The 21,188-nt window shown below is 44.4% G+C and overlaps 1 protein-coding gene across 1 annotated transcript in view; it reads left to right on the top strand.

Annotated features, from left to right (window-relative positions):
• CBL (Cbl proto-oncogene) overlaps positions 1–20,840 on the top strand; it is a 48,536-nt gene extending 27,696 nt beyond the window's left edge. The window contains exons 7-16 of the mRNA XM_070765479.1: positions 2,180–2,267; positions 3,847–3,978; positions 5,558–5,758; positions 6,414–6,551; positions 7,478–7,837; positions 10,552–10,643; positions 12,493–12,648; positions 13,890–13,993; positions 15,160–15,345; positions 16,297–20,840. Of these exons, the coding sequence (XP_070621580.1) occupies positions 2,180–2,267; positions 3,847–3,978; positions 5,558–5,758; positions 6,414–6,551; positions 7,478–7,837; positions 10,552–10,643; positions 12,493–12,648; positions 13,890–13,993; positions 15,160–15,345; positions 16,297–16,583 (1,744 nt within the window). The 3' untranslated portion in view covers positions 16,584–20,840. The remainder of the gene's footprint in view (positions 1–2,179; positions 2,268–3,846; positions 3,979–5,557; positions 5,759–6,413; positions 6,552–7,477; positions 7,838–10,551; positions 10,644–12,492; positions 12,649–13,889; positions 13,994–15,159; positions 15,346–16,296) is intronic.
• The last annotated feature ends 348 nt before the right edge of the window (positions 20,841–21,188 follow it).

Raw genomic sequence — 21,188 nt, 5'->3', positions numbered from 1 at the left:
CTGGGAGGAAACAGGGCCAGAAAAGATGGGGAGAAGCCTCTGTGGGGCCTCTCTAGGAATCTCCTGGGAGGAAACAGGGCCTCCCCCCTCCCTTTGGTTTCCCCAATCGCACTCATTATTTGCTTTTACATTGATTCCTATGGGGAAAATTGCTGCTTCTTACAAACTTTTCTACTTAAGAACCTGGTTACATAACGAATTAAGTTCGTAAGTAGAGCGACCACTGTACATGTAAATCATGATTATGCTTAGCCAGTGTTGATTTTTCCCCCATTGGAAAGGGTTGAAATTCTCAAAATGCAATTGCAGGACCACAGTGGTGTGCTGTGGTCCTAAGGACCGGCCATAAATAACATTCCTAATGCCAAAAGCTCCCTGTAGTTGAAAAACGGAAAGGGATTCAGTCTGTTGTGTGCTTGGCTAACACGGCTCTTGTGCTTGTCCTAATACAACCTTCCATCTGAGTTCCAGATTTTGCACAGTCCTTCGATATGCAACAGACTGAGTTTCTCTTTCCAGCCCTGTGGGGTTTTGCAGATAGGCATCAGTAACAAACCACAGCGAGATCAAAAAGGTGGCAGGTGTGTCAGCGCCTCATTGTGCAAAAAGAGGCAGTTATGAACTTGCACAGCTGTCTCTGATGCCAATGGGCGTGCGGCCTTATGTGCCTGGTGATGATGTCACCATGCACGCGACGTCATTCCCCAGGCCACCCAGAGCAAATCGGTGCGCGCTTCCTTCAAATACCAGGCCTCTGATTGGCTGAAGCGTTGAGCAACAGGTTTGGCTCTGAGCAAGTGGGAGCCGTGAGACCTGTTTCTTTTTCATCAACAGGGGAATCCCAACTCAAAATTTTTATTTTCCATATTTGGGACTTTGTAAGGCCTCTTCGTAATTCAGTTTTAGTTTTGCTGCCAACCTGCCTTCCATTGAGGACCTGGATACTGCACGAGTCAAAAAGAGGGTGGGGAAAATATTTACTGACCCCTCACATCCTGGACACAAATTGTTTCAACTCCTACCCTCAAAACGTCGCTACAGAGCACTGCACACCAAGACAACTAGACACAAGAACAGTTTTTCCCCGAACGTCATCACTCTACTAAACAAATAATTCCCTCAACACTGTCAGACTTTCTACTAAATCTGCACTTCTATTCTACTAGTTTTTCTCATCATTCCTATCACCCATTTCCTCCCATGTTGACTGTATGACTGTAACTTGTTGCGTATATCCTAAGATTTTTATTAATATTGCTTCTTCATTGCTTATTTGACCCCTATGACAATCATTAAGTGTTGTACCACATGATTCTTGACAAATGTATATTTTATTTTATGTACACTGAGAGCATCTGCACCAAGACAAATTCCTTCTGTGTCCAGTCACACTTGGCCAATAATTCTATTCTATTCTATTCTAAAGTAGTGTTTCCCAACCCTGGCAACTTGAAGATATTTGGACTTCAACTCCCAGAATTCCCCAGCCAGCAAATGCTGGCTGGGGAATTCTGGGAGTTGAAGTCCAGATATCTTCAAGTTGCCAGGGTTGGGAAACACTGTCCCAAAAGAATCCTCAATCTGAGTATTGCATTGGCAGTTCTGTGTTAGCAAAAACTTCAGAAGAGAAGGATTTAGGGGTCGTGATTTCTGACAGATTCCAAATGGGTGAACAGTGCGGTCAGGCGGTAGGGAAAGCAAGTAGAATGCTTGGCTGCATAGCTAGAGGTATAACAAGCAGGAAGAGGGAGATCGCACTCCCGCTGTATAGAGTGCTGGTGACACCACATTTGGAATAATACTGTGTTCAGTTCTGGAGACCTCACCTACAAAAAGATATTGACAAAATTGAACGGGTCCAAAGACGGGCTACAAGAATGGTGGAAGGTCTTAAGCATAAAACTGATCAAGAAACACTTATTGAATTCAATCTGTATAGTCTGGAGGACAGAAAAGGGGGGACATGATCGAAACATTTAAATAGGTTAAAGGGTTAAATAAGGTCCAGGAGGGAAGTGTTTTTAATAGGAAAGTGAACACAAGAACAAGGGGACACAATCTGAGGTCAGTTGGGGGAAAGATCAGAAGTAACGTGAGAAAATATTATTTGTCTGAGGCTCTGTTCTGTTCAGCTATATCTTTCTTTTTAAAATCAATAACCTTTGCGTCTCTCCTCTAGTTACTTGTATCCTGATGGAAGAAACCAGAATCCTGACCTGACCGGCCTGTGTGAGCCCACCCCCCAGGACCACATTAAAGTCACCCAGGTGAACGGAGATCACTCATTCCTCTCTCTCCATTCCTCCCATCTAGTCCCAGGCGTCTCCCAAAAACATGCCAATTTTTAAGGGTTTTGGACTTCAATTCCCAGATTGCTGGCTGAGGGATTCTGGGAGTTACTAGTCCACAAGTCTTAAAGTTGCCAAGTTCGGAGATGCCTCATCTAGTCTTACAGTTAAAATTTATTTGTTTGTTTGTTTAATTCTACTTCTGTGCCACCCAATCCCAAAGGACTCAGAGCGGCTTACAACAATATTATTATTATTATTATTATTATTATTATTATTATTATTATTTATATTTATTAGATTTGTATGCTGCCCCTCTCCGAAGACTCGGGGCGGCTCACAACAGTAATAAAAATATAAAAATATACTGCTCAAAAAAATAAAGGGAACACTTGAACAACAGAATATAACTCCAAATAAATCAAACTTCTATGAAACCAAACTGTCCACTTAGGAAGCAACACTGATTGACAATCAATTTCATTTTGTTGTCAGCACATTCAGATTGGTACAGAACAAAGCATTCGATGAGAATATTTCATTCATTCAGATTTAGGATGTGTTATTTGAGCGTTCCCTTTATTTTTTTTTGAGCAGTGTATAAAAACAATTAAAAAGAAGTCAAATACGCAACTTAACAATAAAACCCAAATAAGCTAAATAATTAATATACATATGTAGCATTCATACAATTTGGCCATGATAGTTGTTAAGTCGTGGCCCCCAGGCCTGCTGGCAAGGCCAGGCATTATGGAAAGCCATTACGGTGGGAAAGAAAGAAAGAAAAAGAGAAAGAAAGAAAGAAAGAAAGAAAAAAAAATACGAAAAGTGCCCAGAGAGATGTGTGGAGTCCACATTTGGAGAAAATGGTCCTGAACTGGAATGCTGAGGGATGTGGGATAGAGCAGTGTTTTTCAACCAGGTGTGCCGCGAAGCTCAGCAAGAGAGAGAAAGAGAGAGAGAGAGAGAGAAAGAAAGCAAGAGAGAGAGAGAAAGAAAGAGAGAGAAAGAAAGAAAGCAAGAGAGAGAAAGAGAGGCAGGGAAGGAGGGAGAGATAGAAAGAGAGCAAAAAAGAGAGGAAGGAAGAGAGAAAGGGATGGAGAGAGAGAGGAAGGAAGGAAGAGAGAGAGAGAAAGAGGGAGAGAAATAGAGCGAAAGGGAGGAAGAGAGAGAGAGAGAATTCTTTTTGTCCAAACTTTTTTTAGCCCCCCCACTCCTCCCCCTACTCAAGGTGCCCCATTATTTTGTATATGTAAAAAATGTGCCGCAGCTCAAAAAAAGGTTGAAAATCACTAGGTTAGGGAGCATTTCCTTTTATCAGATTGTCTGTCCTCTTCCAGTGCCTGCAATTTGAAATACGTGCAGCCATGATTTAAGAATCACACCCTGTTTCCTTAACGATGCTCCCACCTTTTAAAATAAGTGGCCCATGGATGGATTTTTTTTTAAAAAAATGTGTGTTGGAAGCTTTCACCTTTCCGCGGCCCTTGTTGAAGGCTGTTTCCAGGAAGGTGTTTTTTTAACCCTCTGTCCCTTTCTGCCTTCTTCTCATCCCCAGGAGCAATACGAACTCTACTGTGAGATGGGCTCCACTTTCCAGCTTTGCAAAATCTGTGCCGAAAACGACAAAGATGTGAAGATAGAACCCTGCGGGCACCTCATGTGCACCTCCTGTCTCACGTCATGGCAGGTATGGGGGTCGCCCCTGTCAGAAACACCCCCCCCCCCCAAAATCCTTGGAACAAAGCCCTCTGCAGCCCCTACAGAAAGCGGCACCCAGCCCAGTTTGTCTGGCTGGGCGTGTTGTGTCACCATCGCTGCTGTTGCCAGCTGTGCGATAGGCACCTACAATGGGTGTTTTCTCCCTAGGCTGGGTCAACTGTTACGCCATTGTGCTCTAACATGTTTAGAATTTGTTGCGAGTGTGGGGTGGTTGATTTGTGCAGCAGCCCTGAAGGAATCAAAGGTGTTTTCTGTGTGTGTGTGTGTGTGTGTGAAAAAGAGACGGAGATATATCTGCAACCATTGGAGGACATGATTGGGGGGACGGACGATCGAAACATTTAAATATGTTAAAGGGTTAAATAAGGTTCAGGAGGGAAGTGTTTTCAATAGGAAAGTGATGAACACAAGAACAAGGGGGCACAATCTGAGGTCAGCTGGGGGAAAGATTAGAAGTAATGTGAGAAAATATTATTTCACTGAAAGAGTAGTAGTTTTCTGACAGACTCCAAATGGGTGAACAGTGCAGTCAGGCGGTAGGGAAAGCAAGTAGAATGCTTGGCTGCATAGCTAGAAGGATAACAAGCAGGAAGAGGGAGATTGTGATCCCGCTATATAGAGCGCTAGTGAGACCACATTTGAAATAATACTGTGTTCAGTTCTGGAGACCTCACCTACACAAAGATATTGATCAAATTGAACGGGTCCAAAGACGGGCCACAAGAATGGTGGAAGGTCTTAAGCATAAAACGTATCATGAACTCAATCTGTAGAGTCTGGAGGACAGAAGGAAAAGGGGGGACATGATCGAAACATTTAAATATGTTAAAGGCTTAAATAAGGTTCAGGAGGGAAGTGCTTTCAATAGGAAAGTGAACACAAGAACAAGGGGGCACAATCTGAGGTTAGTTGGGGGAAAGATTAGAAGTAATGCGAGAAAATATTATTTTACTGAAAGAGTAGTAGATGCTTGGAACAAACTTCCAGCAGACGTGGTTGGTAAATCCACAGTCACTGAATTGAAACATGCCTGGGATAAACATATATCCATCCTAAGATTAAATACAGGAAATAGTATAAGAGCAGACTAGATGGACCAGGAGGTCTTTTTCTGCCGTCAATCTTCTATGTTTCCTCTTCCTTTTACTGTGCTCACAATCCCTCAGACTAGTTAATTTCCTAGTAGCAAGTTATATCAGTGGTTCTCAACGTGGGAACCACACCCCACAGGGAGGCAATTTGATTGTTAATGGCGGCAATTGGAACCTTGTTTAAACCAGGTTAATGGACTTTTAGGCTTCCTCTGCACTTGTAGTATTTCACTTTTTGAATTGTTAGAATTATATGCCATGGGAGGGTGGGGGGGCATGAGGATTTTGGAGATGCTTGGGTGGGGCATGGCCAAGAAAAAGGTTGGGAGCCACTGAGATGTATCCTCCCTGCCCCCCTCCCTCCCTCCCGTGTGCCAAGATAATCCTGCCACATTCTATGGGGTGTCCCTGATTAAATCACCTGGTCCGTATGTCCCCCTCCCCTACTCTCTGCAGGAATCGGAGGGGCAAGGATGCCCCTTCTGCCGGTGCGAAATCAAAGGCACGGAGCCCATTGTGGTGGACCCTTTTGATCCCCGAGGAGGGGGAGGGCTTCTGAGGCAAGGGGCAGAAGGAGCCCCCTCTCCAAATTACGACGATGACGACGACAGGACGGATGAATCCCTGTTCCTAATGAAGGAGCTGGCTGGTGCAAAGGTAGGACTGGACCTATCAGTCTCCCCTATGGAAATGTGTAAGATAAATTGGGATGGGATAGATAGATGATGGAGGGATGGAAGGATGGATGGATGGATGGATGGATGGATTATGTAGATATTTTCTAGCATTTGGTTTCTGATGGTTGTCAGTACAGTGTTCCCTCGCTTTTCGCGGGGGATGCGTTCCGAGACTGCCCGCGAAAGTCGAATTTCCGTGAAGTAAAGATGCGGAAGTAAATACACTATTTTTGGCTATGAACAGTATCACAAGCCTTCCCTTCACACTTTAAACCCCTAAATTGCAATTTTCCATTCCCTTAGCAACCATTCAGATTATTACTCACCATGTTTATTTATTAAAGTTTATTTTTAAAACTATTTATTAAAGGCAGACGAAAGTTTGGCGATGATATATGACATCATTTGGGTGGGAAAAACCGTGGTATAGGGAAAAAACCCGCAAAGTATTTTTTAACTAATATTTTTGAAAAACAGTGGTATAGACTTTTCGCGAAGTTCGAACCCGCGAAAATCGAGGGAACACTGTATTCCGTTTTAATTCAAAGTCTTGAAATGCCAAGGTAGTGGTCACTTGATTTTTTAACGGATTTTTACAAACGTTTCCACTGGATTTCCTCTTGGTCTCTCTCCAGGTAGAGCGCCCTCCTTCTCCATTTTCAATGACTCCGCAGGCAGCGCTTCCCCCAGTTCCTCCACGGCTGGACCTTCTGCAGCAGCAGCAGCGTGTGCCCAACCCACCTGGAGCGTCAAGCCCAGGAACCACTTCCAAGGTACCGGAACCTGTAGACCGGCAAGGCGTCTTTCAAAAGGTGTCTCACCTGAAATGTACCAGTGGGAGAGAGCACCTTGAGGGATCCTTGATGGTCTCTTTTTTTGGAAGAGGTTTCATTACCCAACTAGGTGACATCTTCAACGCTAGATGATATCAGCTAGCACTTCATGTTACCTGGCTGGGTAACGAAACATCTACAAGAAAATAACCAAATATATATTTAAGAAAGTCTTAGAATGTGCTGAGCTTGACATGATGACAAGAAGGTTGAAAAATCAAGAAGAATCAGAATTTTATGAGGTTTGGCAAAAGGTATATATCTGGTGAGATACAAAGAAACAGAGATAACCTTATTTTTACATTATTTTAAACATATTTGTACGTAGTAGTTATATTGTATTAGTGATTATTAACAATATAAAGATAAACTCCTTCTTTCCTCTTCTACCATTTTTCCTTTTTTTTCTTTCTTCATAGTTTTTTTCAAGTTATAATTTAAAAATTTCTATATATTTTTAAATGTTTCAGATGTGTTTTTTACTTATTATCTTACAATCGATATATTCAAGTATTTTAAAATTAATGATAAAGTTAGTTTTTGTTTCTTTTTTTACTTATTAAAAATATAAAGATGACTTCTACTTTGAGAGGAGCGATTGTTGCTCCACTAAATGTTACATGTAATGTATGTTTTGTCTGTCTTTGCAATTTAATAAAAAATATTTAAAAAGAAAAAGAAAATAACCAAGCTCAAAAAAAGCTCCATGGATCCAGCCCTATCTGAAATTGTTGGGCTTGATTAATTTTCTTCAATGGCACTGTGGATTTTTCCACACTTTTTCTCAACAATTCGTCGCATTTTCCTTGTGTGTCCAATCACACTTGGCCAATAAAAGAATTCTATTCTATTCTATTATTTTATAGGCTGCGCCTGGTTCTCTCCACAAAGACAAACCTCTGCCGATCCCACCCACTCACCGAGACCTCCCACCGCCCCCTCCTCCAGACAGGCCCCACGCCATTGGGGCAGAGACCCGGCCCCAGCGACGGCCCTTGCCTTGCACTCCAGGAGACGGCCCTTCCAGGGACAAGCTGCCCCCCGTGCCTTGTAACCGTCAGGGGGAGCTCTGGCCCTCGCGGCCCCTCTTGAAGGCTCCCAACGAGGCCTGGGCCAATCGGGAGCTGAAGAACCGCCATTCCCTCCCCTTCTCGCTGCCTTCTCAGATGGACGTCAGGGTGGAGCCTCACAGACTGGGCAGCACTCTGAGCCTGGACACTCCAGTGGTGAGTGTGGGCATGCCAGACTTCCCATGGGGAGGAGGGGGGTGTCTTATAGAAACATAGAAGTCTGACGGTAGAAAAAGACCTCATGGTCCATTTAGTCTGCCCTTATACTATTTCCTGTATTTTATCTTACAATGGATATATGTTTATCCCAGGCATGTTTAAATTCAGTTACTGTGGATTTATCTACCACGTCTGCTGGAAGTTTGTTCCAAGGATCTACTACTCTTTCAGTCAAATAATATTTTCTCATGTTGCTTTTGATCTTTCCCCCAACTAACTTCAGATTATGTCCCCTTGTTCTTGTGTTCACTTTCCTATTAAAAACCCTTCCCTCCTGGACCTTATTTAACCCTTTAACATATTTAAATGTTTCGATCCTGTCCCCCCTTTCCCTTCTGCCCTCTAGACTATACAGATTGAGTTCATGAAGTCTTTCCTGATACGTTTTATGCTTGAGACCTTCCACCATTCTTGTAGCCCGTCTTTGGACCCCTTCAATTTTGTCCATATCTTTTTGTAGGTGAGGTCTCCAGAATTGAACACAGTATTCCAAATGGGGTCTCACCAGCGCTCTATATAAGGGGATCATAATCTCTCTCTTCCTGCTTGTTATACCTCTAGCCAAGCATCCTACTTGCTTTCCCTACCGCCTGACTGCACTGTTCACCCATTTTGAGACTGTCAGAAATCACGGCCCCTGTTATCTCCCTCTGTTCTGTGCGGGCCCCTCAGATCGAAACCCCCGACTCAAAAATCCAGCAGACATGGTTGGTAAATCCACAGTCACTGAATTTAAACATGCCTGGGATAAACATAGATCTATACTTAGATAAAATACAGGAAATAGTATAAGGGCAGACTAGATGGACCAGGAGGTCTTTTTCTGCCATCAATCTTCTATGTTTCTATCCTTTATTTTATGAATAAATCAACTCCTTATTGATATAAGGATGCATAATGTGGAGGAGGTTTTAAAACAGCCAGCAACGAAGGAGCATTTTTCTCTTTTGAGCTAAATGTAAACAACATCCAGGAAAGGCACCAAACTTGGCCTCATCAACATTCTTTAGATAAAAAAGTCCATTTTTCATTTAAGCATAGTCTCCTATGAGGCTTGGTGGCACAGTGGTTAGAGTGCAGTACTGCAAGCTGCTTCTGCTGACTGCTGGCTGTAGTTCACCAGTTCAAATCTCACGAGGCTCAAGGTTGTCTCAGCCTTCCATTCTGCTGAGGAGGGTCAAATGAGGACCCAGATCGTTGGGGGCAAGAGGGTGATTCTGTAAACTGCTTAGAGAGGGCTGTAAAGTATTGTGAAGCAGTACATATTATTATTATTATTATTATTATTATTATTATTATTATTATTATTATTATTATTATTATTTCAGTACAACACAGCAAACGAGATCACTATGCTGGATTTCGTATTTCATCACCAGTCGGGCGCTTCCCAAGCACCTAGGACTGCGTGATGTAGCGGCGAATTATGTTTGCCCATCCCAGTAAAGTGGCCTTGTGCAAATTATTATTATTGTTGTTGTTGTTGTTGTTGTTGTTGTTATTATTTATTAGATTTGTATGACGCCCCACTCCGAGGACTTGGAGCAGCTATTGCTATATTTTATAGCAACATTTTTATTAATATTGATTGTTTCTTCATTGCTAATTTGACCCCTGTGACAATCATTAAGTGTTGTACCACATGAGTCTTGGACAAATATATCTTTTATGTCCACTGAGAGCATCTGCACCAAAGACAAATTCCTTGTTTGTCCAATCACACTTGGCCAATAAAAAATTCTATTCTATTCTATTCTATTCTATTCTTCACAGCTCTCTCTAGGCAGTTTTGCAGAGTCAGCCTCTTTCCCCCAACCATCTGGCTCACCATTTTACCTACCTCGGAAGGAGGGAAGGCTGAGTCAACCTTGAGCCAGTGAGATTCGAACCGGCAGGCACCAGAGGTAGCCTGCATTCCTGTACACTAACCACTTTGCCATTGTGGCTCAAGCGGACAAGACCCTTGCTACTTCCTCAGGCCATTCAAGTGCTGACCAAATAGTTGGGCCCACGTGGCCGTAATGTCTTCCTTGAGAGGAAGAGTTGATACACTGGCTAAAAGCTAACAGGTGATGCCTAAGTGTGCCTTTTTTCTAACTACCGTGTTTCTCCAAAAATAAGACTAGGCCTTATTATTTTTATTATTATTATTTATTAGATTTGTATGCCGCCCCTCTCCGTAGACTCGGGGCGGCTCACAACACAATAAAACAGTTCATAACAAATCTAATAATTTACAATTTAAAATATTTAAAAGACCCCATTATTGAGCAGACATACCTACAAACATACCATACATAAATTGTATAGGCCCGGGGGAGATATCTCAGTTCCCCCATGCCTGACGACAAAGGTGGGTTTTGAGGAGTTTACGAAAGGCAAGGAGGGTAGGGGCAGTTCTAATCTCTGGGGGGAGCTGGTTCCAGAGAGTCGGGGCCGCCACAGAGAAGCCTCTTCCCCTGGGGCCCGCCAACCGACATTGTTTAGTTGACGGGACCCGGAGAAGGCCCACTCTGTGGGACCTAATCGGTTGCTGGGATTATTTTTTGCTCCAAAAGATGCACTAGGCCTTATTTTGTGGCTAAAACATACCTCTTTTGGTCTCCAAGCCGTATCCCCCGAGTGGCGTCTGATGCGATGTTTTCTTGCAGAATCAACTCGGGCTTCCTGCTGGCTTAGACAGCGAGCACTCTAAAATCAAACCCTCCTCTTCTGCCAATGCCATCTATTCCCTTTCTGTAAGGTAAGTTGCGTCCTCAAGGAAGCTGCAGCCACGGAAAATTTTTTAAGACTGTTGTGACATCAGTAGAGGGTTGAATTTCCCAATCGGTTACTCAAAGTTAGAAACTCATGGGGGGAGTTTCCGGTTGGCATCTGATTCCTCATTTGGTTTCTGATCTTCTCTGTAGCGAAGGCGTCGCTTTCTCTAGCGCGGGAACGCACAAAATGGAGTGGGCGATTTTAGGCTAAGCTGCTTAGTTAAATCTGGTTGGAGGTGTAGTTTTATTTTAATAGGGTGGCTTGGGGCAACTGTACATAGGAGAAAACCCCGTGAAGGTTGAGTTCAACATCATGAGACTTAAAATAGGGTTAAATCAGATCTCGACAAAAGAATAATCTAATGTAAGATGTACCTCTCTCTTAAGGCAGTGTGAGACCTGGTGGCCTGGTGTGTGTTTGATTAGATTAGATTAGATTTATTGGATTTATATGCCGCCCCTCTCCGCAGACTCGGGGCGGCTCACAACAATGGCAAAACAGTACATAGTGACAAATCCAATACCCACCAATCCAATTACAATTTTAAGCTAAAAAATTCATAAGAAACAACCCCAGAATATATAAAAAACAAGCACACAATCAATCAAACACCAGAACAACATGGGCAAGGGGGAGATGTTTCAGTTCCCCCATGCCTGACAGCAGAGGTGGGTTTTAAGGAGTTTATGAAAGGCAAGGAGGGTGGGGGCAATCCTAATCTCAGGGGGGAGCTGGTTCCAGAGGGTCAGAGCCACCACAGAGAAGGCTCTTCCTCTGGGTCCTGCCAGACGACATTGTTTAGTTGACGGGACCCGAAGAAGGCCAACTCTGTGGGACCGAACCGGTCGCTGGGATTCATGCGGCAGAAGGCGGTCCCGAAGGTATTCTGGTCCGGTGCCATGAAGGGCTTTATAGGTCATAACCAACACTTTGAATTGTGTGTGTGTATGTGTGCAGTTATTATTTTCGAAGTGTCATTGCGATGCAGTTCTGAGCATTGCAAGTCACAAAACTAAGCTTTGGAAGGTTTGACACATTGAACCCAAAGACTTTCCAAATTTCGCTTTAAGAAGCAGTAAAAGTTTGGCCCTTGATTAGAAATTGGTTGAAAGAAATTCTAAATTATGAACTAAAACCAGAAATATACTTACTAGGTATTATCAGTGGGCATCATAAAAAGGCAAATTTATATCTTCTAATCCATGTACTTACGGCAGCGAGATTGAGTTTTGCACAAAATTGGAAAAAAAGTAAATATACCAACGGAACAGACGATAATCAGAAAGATACTGGAATGTGCAAAAATGAATAAAATGACGATGGAATTGCAGAATAAACAGGGAATATTATATGAATAATATACTATATTATTTATACTATATACACTGCTCAAAAAAATAACGGGAACCCTTAAACAACACAAGTAAATCAACTCCAAGTAAATCAAAGTTCTGTGAAATCAAACTGTCCACTTAGGAAGCAACACTGAATGACAGTCAATTTTGTGCAGTTGTGCACGTTCAACTTTGTACATTACAAAGGATTCAATGAGAATATTTCATTCCTTCAGATCTAGGATTTCTTATTTGAGTGTTCCCTTTATTTTTTTTGAGCAATATATAGTATAATATATAATATGAATATTATACTGTAAGGGGAAAATTATACAATATAGAGAAAAATGGAAATTAAAAAAAAACAGACAAAAGAGGACAATGTAGAGAAGGCAATGTAAAAACAACTTTATTTCGCTGTAAAATTTTCATCAGCAGAGAGCAGCAAGCTGCCCTTTGTCGCAGATTTGCAAGCCTGCGTGACTTTCTCCTCCACAGGTCATTGGTTGCCCCAAAGCTGCTCTCTGGAGAGGCCTCTGGGAACGACGAAGACTCCGAGTACATGTCGCCTTCCTCTTTGCCTCTGGTGCCCCCTGGCTGTGGGGGACAGAAAGCCGACGCCAAGCTGCCTTTGGAAATGAATCCTGGTTCACGGTGAGGAGGTCCTTGCATTTTTTTTACTCCTAGTGTGTGTGTGATTGTGATTGAATTTTAGAGGCTCCGATTTGAAAGGACTAGTGGAGAAAATGCAGTATTGCAGGCTACTTTCTGCCGACTGCCATCAGTTCGATCTTGATGGGCTCAAGGTGGACTCAACCTTCCTGCCCTTAAAACGTCGCTGCAGAGCACTGCACACCAAGACAACTAGACACAAGAACAGTTTTTCCCCCGAACGCCATCACTCTGCTAAACAAATAATTCCCTCAACACTGTCAAACTATTTACAAAGTCTGCACTACTATTACTACTAGTTTTTTTCTCACCATTCCTATCATCCTTTTCCTCCCACTTAGGACTGTGTGACTGTAACTTGTTGCTTGTCTCCTTAAGATTTTTATTAATATTGATTGTTTCTTCATTGCTTATTTGACTCCTTTGACAATCGTTAAGTGTTGTACCTCATGATTCTTGACAAATGTATATTTTATTTTATGTCCACTGAGAGCATCTGCACCAAAGACAAATTCCTTGTGTGTCCAATCACGCCTGGCCAATAAAGAATTCTATATTTCCAAGGTCGGAAAAAATGAGGATCCAGATTGCTGGATAGGCTGATTCTATAAACTGCTTTCAGAGGACTGTAAAAAATGTTGTGACGCAGTGTACAGTAGTCCCTCACTATACCGCGCTTCACCTACTGCGGCTTCACTTCATCGCGGGTTTCTGAGGAAGTCGATCGGCAGGTTTTTCAAAAAAAAAAATAATCTAAAATTGTAAATACTGTATTTAAATACTGTATCTAAAATGAATACTGTGTGGGAAGGGTTTATAAATACTTAAAACAATGAAAACTTACCAATCAATTACAATATAAATACTTAAATAAGTACTATCAGTCGATAAATTCCCTATCGCGGATTTCACCTATCGCGGCCAGGTCTGGAACGTCGCACCAGCGATAGGTGAGGGACTACTGTATAAGTCTTACCTGCGGTTGCAGTGTTGCTAGTTATGAGCGAAATCAGCCAGCCTTTGTATTCCCTGCGACATTGTAAGCTGGAATGGTTTGAGGCTTGGCACGGAGTTGAAAAGTCACCTGATCCAAAGGATGCTGCTCTCCTTGGTGCAAGGATGACCAGACTCAAAACTAAGGAGCACGGAAGTAACCTGTATGTCTGTGCTGAACTTTTGAGCAGGAGTTTAACCCAACGCCTTTCCTTTCTCTCTTTGCTCAGCGTTTTGGAGGGCGAGCAGGAAATGGAGGGAACGACTTACGAAGCAATGTTCAACATTCAGTCCCAGGCAACACCGTGCACCTCTGAAGCCGCCGGCGTGTCCGGTGAGTTCCCTGGGAAATGAAATCGCGTTTAGGCTACATTGCAAGAAGCCAAAATAATGGAAATGCGGTCTCTCTCTTTGCTAAGGAAAAAGTACACAAGCATTCCTCCTGAGCCATTGACACCTCATTTTCCTTCTGCCCCTTGGATGGAGGAAGGATTGGGCAGTCCCTTCGGAGAATAGGAGCCATTTGCATAAGCCATTATGGACACAACAGGCTCACTCGGGCAGTTTATAGCAGGGAGGAAAAATGAAGAGGCTAATTCTTCCCACAGATTGTTCTTTTTGCTCTCTGAGGTCTTTGCTCCCTGTGGAATGAAAAAACCTGCAGCTGCAAAGATGATCCAGATTTCTATTTATTTAGTGCAGTGTTTCTCAATTATTTTCTGTTAAACACACACACACACACACATTCCGGAGAAATAAACATTTTGCATCCCACCCCCCACAAGGCCGAAATATATCTATCCTAGTCTCCCTTCGGGTTCAAATTCAGCAAAAACATGTGACATGCATACATATATATATATAAGAAAACAAATATATATACATGGGTTTTTTTTGCTGAATTTGAAAATTAAGGGAGACTAGGATAGATCTATTTCGGCCTTATTTTGGCCTCATCAGCTGGCCATACCCACTGGGACTTGAACCTGCAACCTTTGCCTTGTAAGGCAGAGAATTATCCTCTAGGCTACAGTATCCAATCCCTTCAGCTCTGCACCAGGGCAGGGTTACATATTTTTGTGTCGAATCACCCTGGTGTATTGAAGGAACATCACAGCTCCTTATTTGCCTCTCGGCCCAACCCACGGCCATTTCCAAGGCAGTTAATTTTATTGATAGCCGACAATTCTATCTGTATGTGTTACATGGGTTTTTTTGCTGAATTTGAAAATTAAGGGAGACTGGGATAGATCTATTTCGGCCTTATTTTAGCATTTATATATATATATAAAAGCTAAAAAACTCCATGTTGTTGACTAAGCCACGTCGGATTGCAAAACGGCTTTTCCATGTGCTACGCATCACAATTTTTAATTTCTGTGCATTTGGCTCAGCTTTGAGGTTCAGGCTATCCATGCTCCTCTTGAAAGCACACCATCTCCTAACAAACCTGCAGACCGGAGACCTAAAGGTGTGCTGAAAAGTCTTCCTCCTTTTCAGATGCAGGTGACATGGTGGCTGAAGAAGATGTCCCCAACGGTCCAGAGGAGTCCGAGAACGAGGAAGACGGTTACGATGTCCCCCGCTCGTCCGCCCAGCCTTCCACCTCCCGTCGCACACTGTCCGATATCTCCAATGCCGCCACTTCCTTCGGCCGTGCCTCTCTAGATGGCGAACTTCTAACAGGTGCTCACACACGTTCTTGGACAGGGTAGCAGGTACCTCTAGGAAACAGCCCTCTATTGTATAACACAGTGTTTCCCAACCTTGGCAACTTGAAGATATTAGGACTTCAACTCCCAGAATTCCCCAGCCAGCAAATGCTGGCTGGGGAATTCTGGGAGTTGAAGTCCAGATATCTTCAAGTTGCCAAGGTTGGGAAACACTGGTATAACAGACCTTCATCACCTCGAGGTTCGACTACTGCAATGTTCTCTACATGGGGCTACCTTTGAAGAGCGTTTGGAAACTATAAACTCTGCAGAATGCCGCCGCGCGAGCCTTCCTCTCAGCCATGTCTGGACGTTTGTTCCAAGCATCTACTCCTCTTTCAGTCAAATAATATTTTCTCAGGTTGCTTCTGATCTTTCCCCCAACTCACCTCAGATTGTGCCCCCTTCTTCTTGGGTTCACTTTCCTATTAAAAGCCACGTCTGATGTTGATATATGATGTAGATATTGACAAAATTGACCGGGTCCAAAGACGGGCTACAAAAATGGTGGAAGGGTCTTAAGCATCAAACTTATCAGGAAAGACTCCATGAACTCAATGGAGGACAGAAGGGAAAGGGGGGGACATGATTGAAACATTTAAATGTGTTAAAGGGTTCAATAAGGTTCAGGAGGGAAGTGTTTTTAATAGGAAACAAGGGGACACAATCTGAGGTGAGTTGGGGGAAAGATCAGAAGCAACGTGAGAAAATATTATTTGACTGAAAGAGGAGTAGATGCTTGGAACAAACTTCCAGCAGACGTGGTTGGTAAATCCACAGTCACTGAATTGAAACATGCCTGGGATAAACATAGATCCATCCTAAGATAAAATACAGGCAATAGTATAAGGGCAGGATGGATGGACCAGGAGGGCTTTTTCTGCCGTCCATCTTCTACGTTTCTATGTGCTGCTTTCTCTTGCAGACCTGTCGGACGTCTCCCAGGTTCCCGAGAGGCCCCCGAAACCTTTGCCCCGGAGAATAAACTCTGAACGGAAGGCGGGCAGCTGCCTACAAGCCGGCGGAGCAGCAGGACCGGTGCCTGGGGCCTCGCAGCAGCTCTCCTCTGAGATCGAGAACCTCCTGAGCCAAGGTTACGCATATCAGGACATCCAGAAGGCCCTGCTCATCGCCCACAACAACATTGACATGGCCAAGAATATTCTCCGGGAATTTGTCTCCATTGCTTCCCCCACGCACGTGGTCACATAGCACCCCTCTCTCTCTCTCTCTCTTTCGGCCCTACCCCATGCGTTCGTCCACCTGCCCCGGGCAGCCTTTTGCCCGCATCGGCCTGGAGTTGAGTAGAGGCTCCGGTCCTGCCTCAGCCGAGATTTCGGACATCAGGGTTTTGTGCAAGTCCAGGTGTTTTCGAGTGGCGTGAAAACGGAGCAGATAGGTGTGTGTGTCTTCAGCAGTCTTCATGTAGTTCCCCTTTGGGTTCTCTTCGCCCGCCCATCCAATACCTCCCCCCCCTCTTCTTCTCAACCCCCCCCCCCTGCACTTTTCTGACGGGAGAGAACAGACCTGCTAAACTTTGGATATACCTGTTACCGGTTTCCTTTGCCGTTAGAATACGGGGAAGGCTTTGGTCAACCTGTCTCGTGCTGTGAATACACAACTTTGATGCTGAAGGTATCTCCCCCCCTTCCATCCCTGGTGGGATATACGACCCGTGGGCCTCTTTGCTGCTGTATGTTTTTGGCTCGGGCTTTCTGAGACCCCTCTGCTGTCGGGTACAGAGTCTTGATGAAGCCACAGGCGTTTCGACGCCTTCCTTTCCCCCACCCACCTTTCTCTCCCCTCTCTCGTGGTCACTTTCAATGCTCCCACGGAAGCTTAGCCTCTTCCTGATGCCACACACTGGATTCCACAGCGTGGTAGACGCTGGCAGCTCTCAAATTGGATTGGGGAAGGTGTTAGGGCAGGTGGGGAGGGCTACCTTTGCAGCCTCTTAACCTTTCCTGCTTTGAAGTTCTCCGGGGGGGCTGGGTTGGGCCACAGCAGCTGCCTCGTGAACGTTCCTGATGTTAATGGATAGTCAACAGAGCTGCCCTTGTGGCTCTTCCATATTACACCCCCCACCCCACCCCCATTTACCTGTAGAACTCTAAAAGTTAACCACAAGCATGGTCCCTTAGACACTTAAAAGGTGTATGTAGCACTGCCTGGAACCTCTTACCTGCTCAGTAGTAAAAATGCACTTGGGGTCGGGCGTCTGCGGAACGGCAAAAACGGCAGAAAAGACACCACTCCTTTTCCTAGCCTGTTATATCAAATGTGTTTTGTTGGAAAGGCCGTTGTCCATAAAACACTGACCTTGTGACGCCCTGGCTTAAGCTTTTGATGTTACTTTTCCTGGGTACTCAGGGAAGAAAAACGACGGAGCTGTTTTGGTTTTCCAAGGAAAAGTCAGCAAGCTTATCTCTCCCTCCCCTCTCTCCCCCTTTTCCTCTTTCTTCATCTGCTTCCCCTGGTTTTCTATATCACCTGCAGGGCGAGAGCATCTACCCTGGCATGAAAACAAGGCCCCTTGAGGTCCTCTGCATGATTGGCTTTCCGTGTTTTAAATAGCATTAACTCCATCCTCGCTAATTAAGGATGCTTTCATTCTAAAGTGGCTGGAGAAGGGGCTTTTTTGCGGAATACCCTTCTACTAAGGGTCTTCTCTGGGTAGCAGAAGGCACTGAGAAGATGGCCGAGACTTCACAGGTATCTCCAAGCCCGCTGCCCCCTTGGAAGTTGGTGAGGCCAGTCCGATTGTCCTGCCTGCAGGTGACTCCAGATAAAATGGTTGAGCTTACGAGCGGAAGTCTTCAAACTTGGCAACTTCAAGCTACGTTGGCTGAAGAATTCTGGGAGTTGAAACCCACAAGGCTTAAAAATTGCCAAGTTCGGGGACCTCTGGCTTAGAGGACTCTGCGAAGGATACGCTGGTGGCCCCTAGAAGCAGGGGAATTCCACATCTCTGCCCGCAAGGAGAACTTTCATTTTTAAAGTTCTAGTGCAGTGATGGCAAACCTTTTTTCCTTTGGGTGCCGAAAGAGCGTGCACAAGTGCCCACACTCCTCATTCAATGCCTAGAAAGGGCGAAAACAGCTTCCATGCCCCCGGGTGGCCCTCTGAAGGCCGGAAATGGCCTGTTTCCCAACTTCTGATGGGCCTAGGAGGCTCGTGTTTCACCCTATCCAGGTTCCAAAGCTTCCCTGGAGTTGGAGGAGAATAAAAACGCCCTCCCCCATCTCTCCTGGAGGCTCTCTGGAAGCCCAAAACACCCAAAACTTCTGTGTGGGCCAAAAACCAGCTGGCCAGCACACACATGCACGTTGGAGCTGAGCTAGGGCAATAGCTCGTGTGCCAGCAGATATGGCTCCACATATACCACCTGTGGCACCCATGCTATAGGTTCGCCATCACTGTTCTAGTGGCTTTGTTTCTCCCACCCACCCCTTCCCGGGTTTGCAAATCGGTGGAGCCCTTTTTCTGTCTCTCTCCAGGATGGTGGTTAAATCTGGGTCAGTTCTGGAGTCCTTGCCTCTCGAGTTCTTTTTCAAGAGTGAAGGTGGTGTGTGATCTCGGGGGAGTTGTGTTGACGCTCCTTGCTGGAAGTGAGACCTTCGCCTCGCATCAGCCCACGTCCTTACAAGGAGAGGCATCTGTTTTCCCGTGGGCGGGTGCCGGGCCACGGATTAGAGGGGAGCAGAGCCCGAAGCTCCTCCACGCAACGCTGCCGGTCGGATTCCTCTGCATGCTCTCCTTCCTTTTCCCGTCTTAAATTTCATCGGGACGTTTAATTTTTTTTGGAAGCGTCTCTTTCTATAGGAACCCCACGAATGTCACAGTCCAGCAAGCGGTGGGGAGGTACAGGCAAAAATGTTCCTTTGGGGAGGGGGGGGGGAGTTGCATTTCTGCTGCTTTTACATTTGACTTTCACCCATCCCTCCTTCCTCCACCTCTTAAAAAGAAGCATTATTTTACAGAAAACCAAATGTATAGTGCCTTTTCAATAGGGAAAATCCTGTCCTCGCCCAAGGGTGAATCTGAAACTAGATTCGAAACTTTGACTGCAGAGCCCTGGAGCTCCTTCTTGGTGTATCGTAGCTTGGAAGGAAGGAGATGGCGGCTGTCCATCAGCTAGCATGAGCAACAGTCATAACTAGCTCTCTTCTTGGCTAGCTTCTTCATTACTAACCACGAAAGGTTGGCGTTTCCTGCCCCAGGTGGTCCCTGGTGCTGCTTTAATGTAGCTACAGCAGGGGTAGGCGAAGTTGGCTCTTCTAGGACTTGTGGGCTTCAACTCCCAGAATTCCTGAGACAATCATATTAGCTCAAGAATTCTGGGAGTTGAAGTCCACCTGTCATAGAAGAGCCAACGTTGCCCATCTCTGAGCTATAGGGACCCCAAGTGTTCCATCATTGGTTTCCTTCGTAAAACAGTCTCTTTATCGGCCGGGAAGCAAAACCCAGTTGGTTCCTTCAATGTATGTCTGGAGCAGGAGAGTCCAACTTTGGCAACTTGGTGGCCTGTGTATTTCAATTCCTGGAATTGAATTCCCTAGCTGGCTGGGGAATTCTAGGAGTTGAATGTCCGCAAGACTTCAAGATGCCATGGTTGGACATCCTTAGTCCAGAGCCTTCCTCCGGCCAGTTTTGGGGGTGTTTTGTTGCCTTTGGCCAACTGAAGAGGGGGAGGGGACAGAGATGGTGTACTTGCATTGCCTCTTGAGCACTGTGCTTGGACGTTTCCATTCATTTCTTGTGTGTATGTGTTGTGTGTGTGGACAAGGAGTTTCCTGTGGATTAAATGTTCAGTGCCTGTTCGGTTCACAGTGGATCTCTTTCCTTACAAGTGTCTCCTCCCTACGTCACAAACACGCAGTTGCGTTGAGGGAGATTATCTGTAGTTTGCAGAACAGTCTGGATGGATGACATTCAAGAGTTCCCATGTTTTAGGACTAAAACTGCAATCTGGGGAGAGATTAAACTAAATTATAAATTATCTCTGTCGGGTAGGAAAGAGTGGTTAATAACAAGTAGCTTTATTTCTCCTGAAGGTTGAGAACCAATGTAATATTGGTGTTTAAAAAAAAAAGAATCAGGTTTTCACTATTTTAAAAAAAGTTATAATATCATTAATATAAAAAAAAAATATTAGCAGTATTTAATCCTTTCAGACGTGTAAAGAGTAAGAACAGAAGGTAAATATTCTTACAGAATAGCCGAGCTTTAAGATTCATTTGGGCTAAAGTCCTCGGTTTTTTTTGTTTTCGTTTCGCAGATGCATTGTTAATGTTTTAGAGGTTATACTAATGTTATTTATTTTTTATTTTTCATTCTGGTAAGGGGCCGACTGAAGACCTTGGTGGGGAGGGGAGGGGGTCTTTAGGGAATTTCATGTGTGTCGATTAAAAAAAAAGAGAAACAAAAGGAAAACTTTTATTTTTAAATAAATTTCTTTGTTGTAGCACACAGCTTGTTTGATGTCAACATCCATTTTTGCAATAGGGGACCCCTTATACCGGGCTTAAGTTGTACGGACACCCTGGTTTTTGGGGGTCTTCCAAGAATGGATTTTCCAGCATCAATGAGAATTAGACCTATGGCTCTAGAGCAGGAATCTCCAAACGTTGTCAACTTGAAGACTGGTGGACTTCAACTCCCAGAATCCCTCAGGTCAGCCATACTGGCTTGGGGAACTCTGGGAGTTGATGTCCATAAGCTTTGCTGGCTGGGGAATTCTGGGAGCTGGAGTCCCTGCACCTTAAATTTCCTGTGGTTGAACAATCCTGTCTAGACTTGGCTTGCAGAACAACAAAA

Source organism: Erythrolamprus reginae, chromosome 12, assembly GCF_031021105.1.
Source record: "Erythrolamprus reginae isolate rEryReg1 chromosome 12, rEryReg1.hap1, whole genome shotgun sequence".
In the NCBI taxonomy this organism is placed as follows: Eukaryota; Metazoa; Chordata; class Lepidosauria; order Squamata; family Dipsadidae; genus Erythrolamprus; species Erythrolamprus reginae.
Note: the sequence above shows the minus strand (reverse complement) of the source record. Positions and strands in the feature narration are given on the sequence as shown.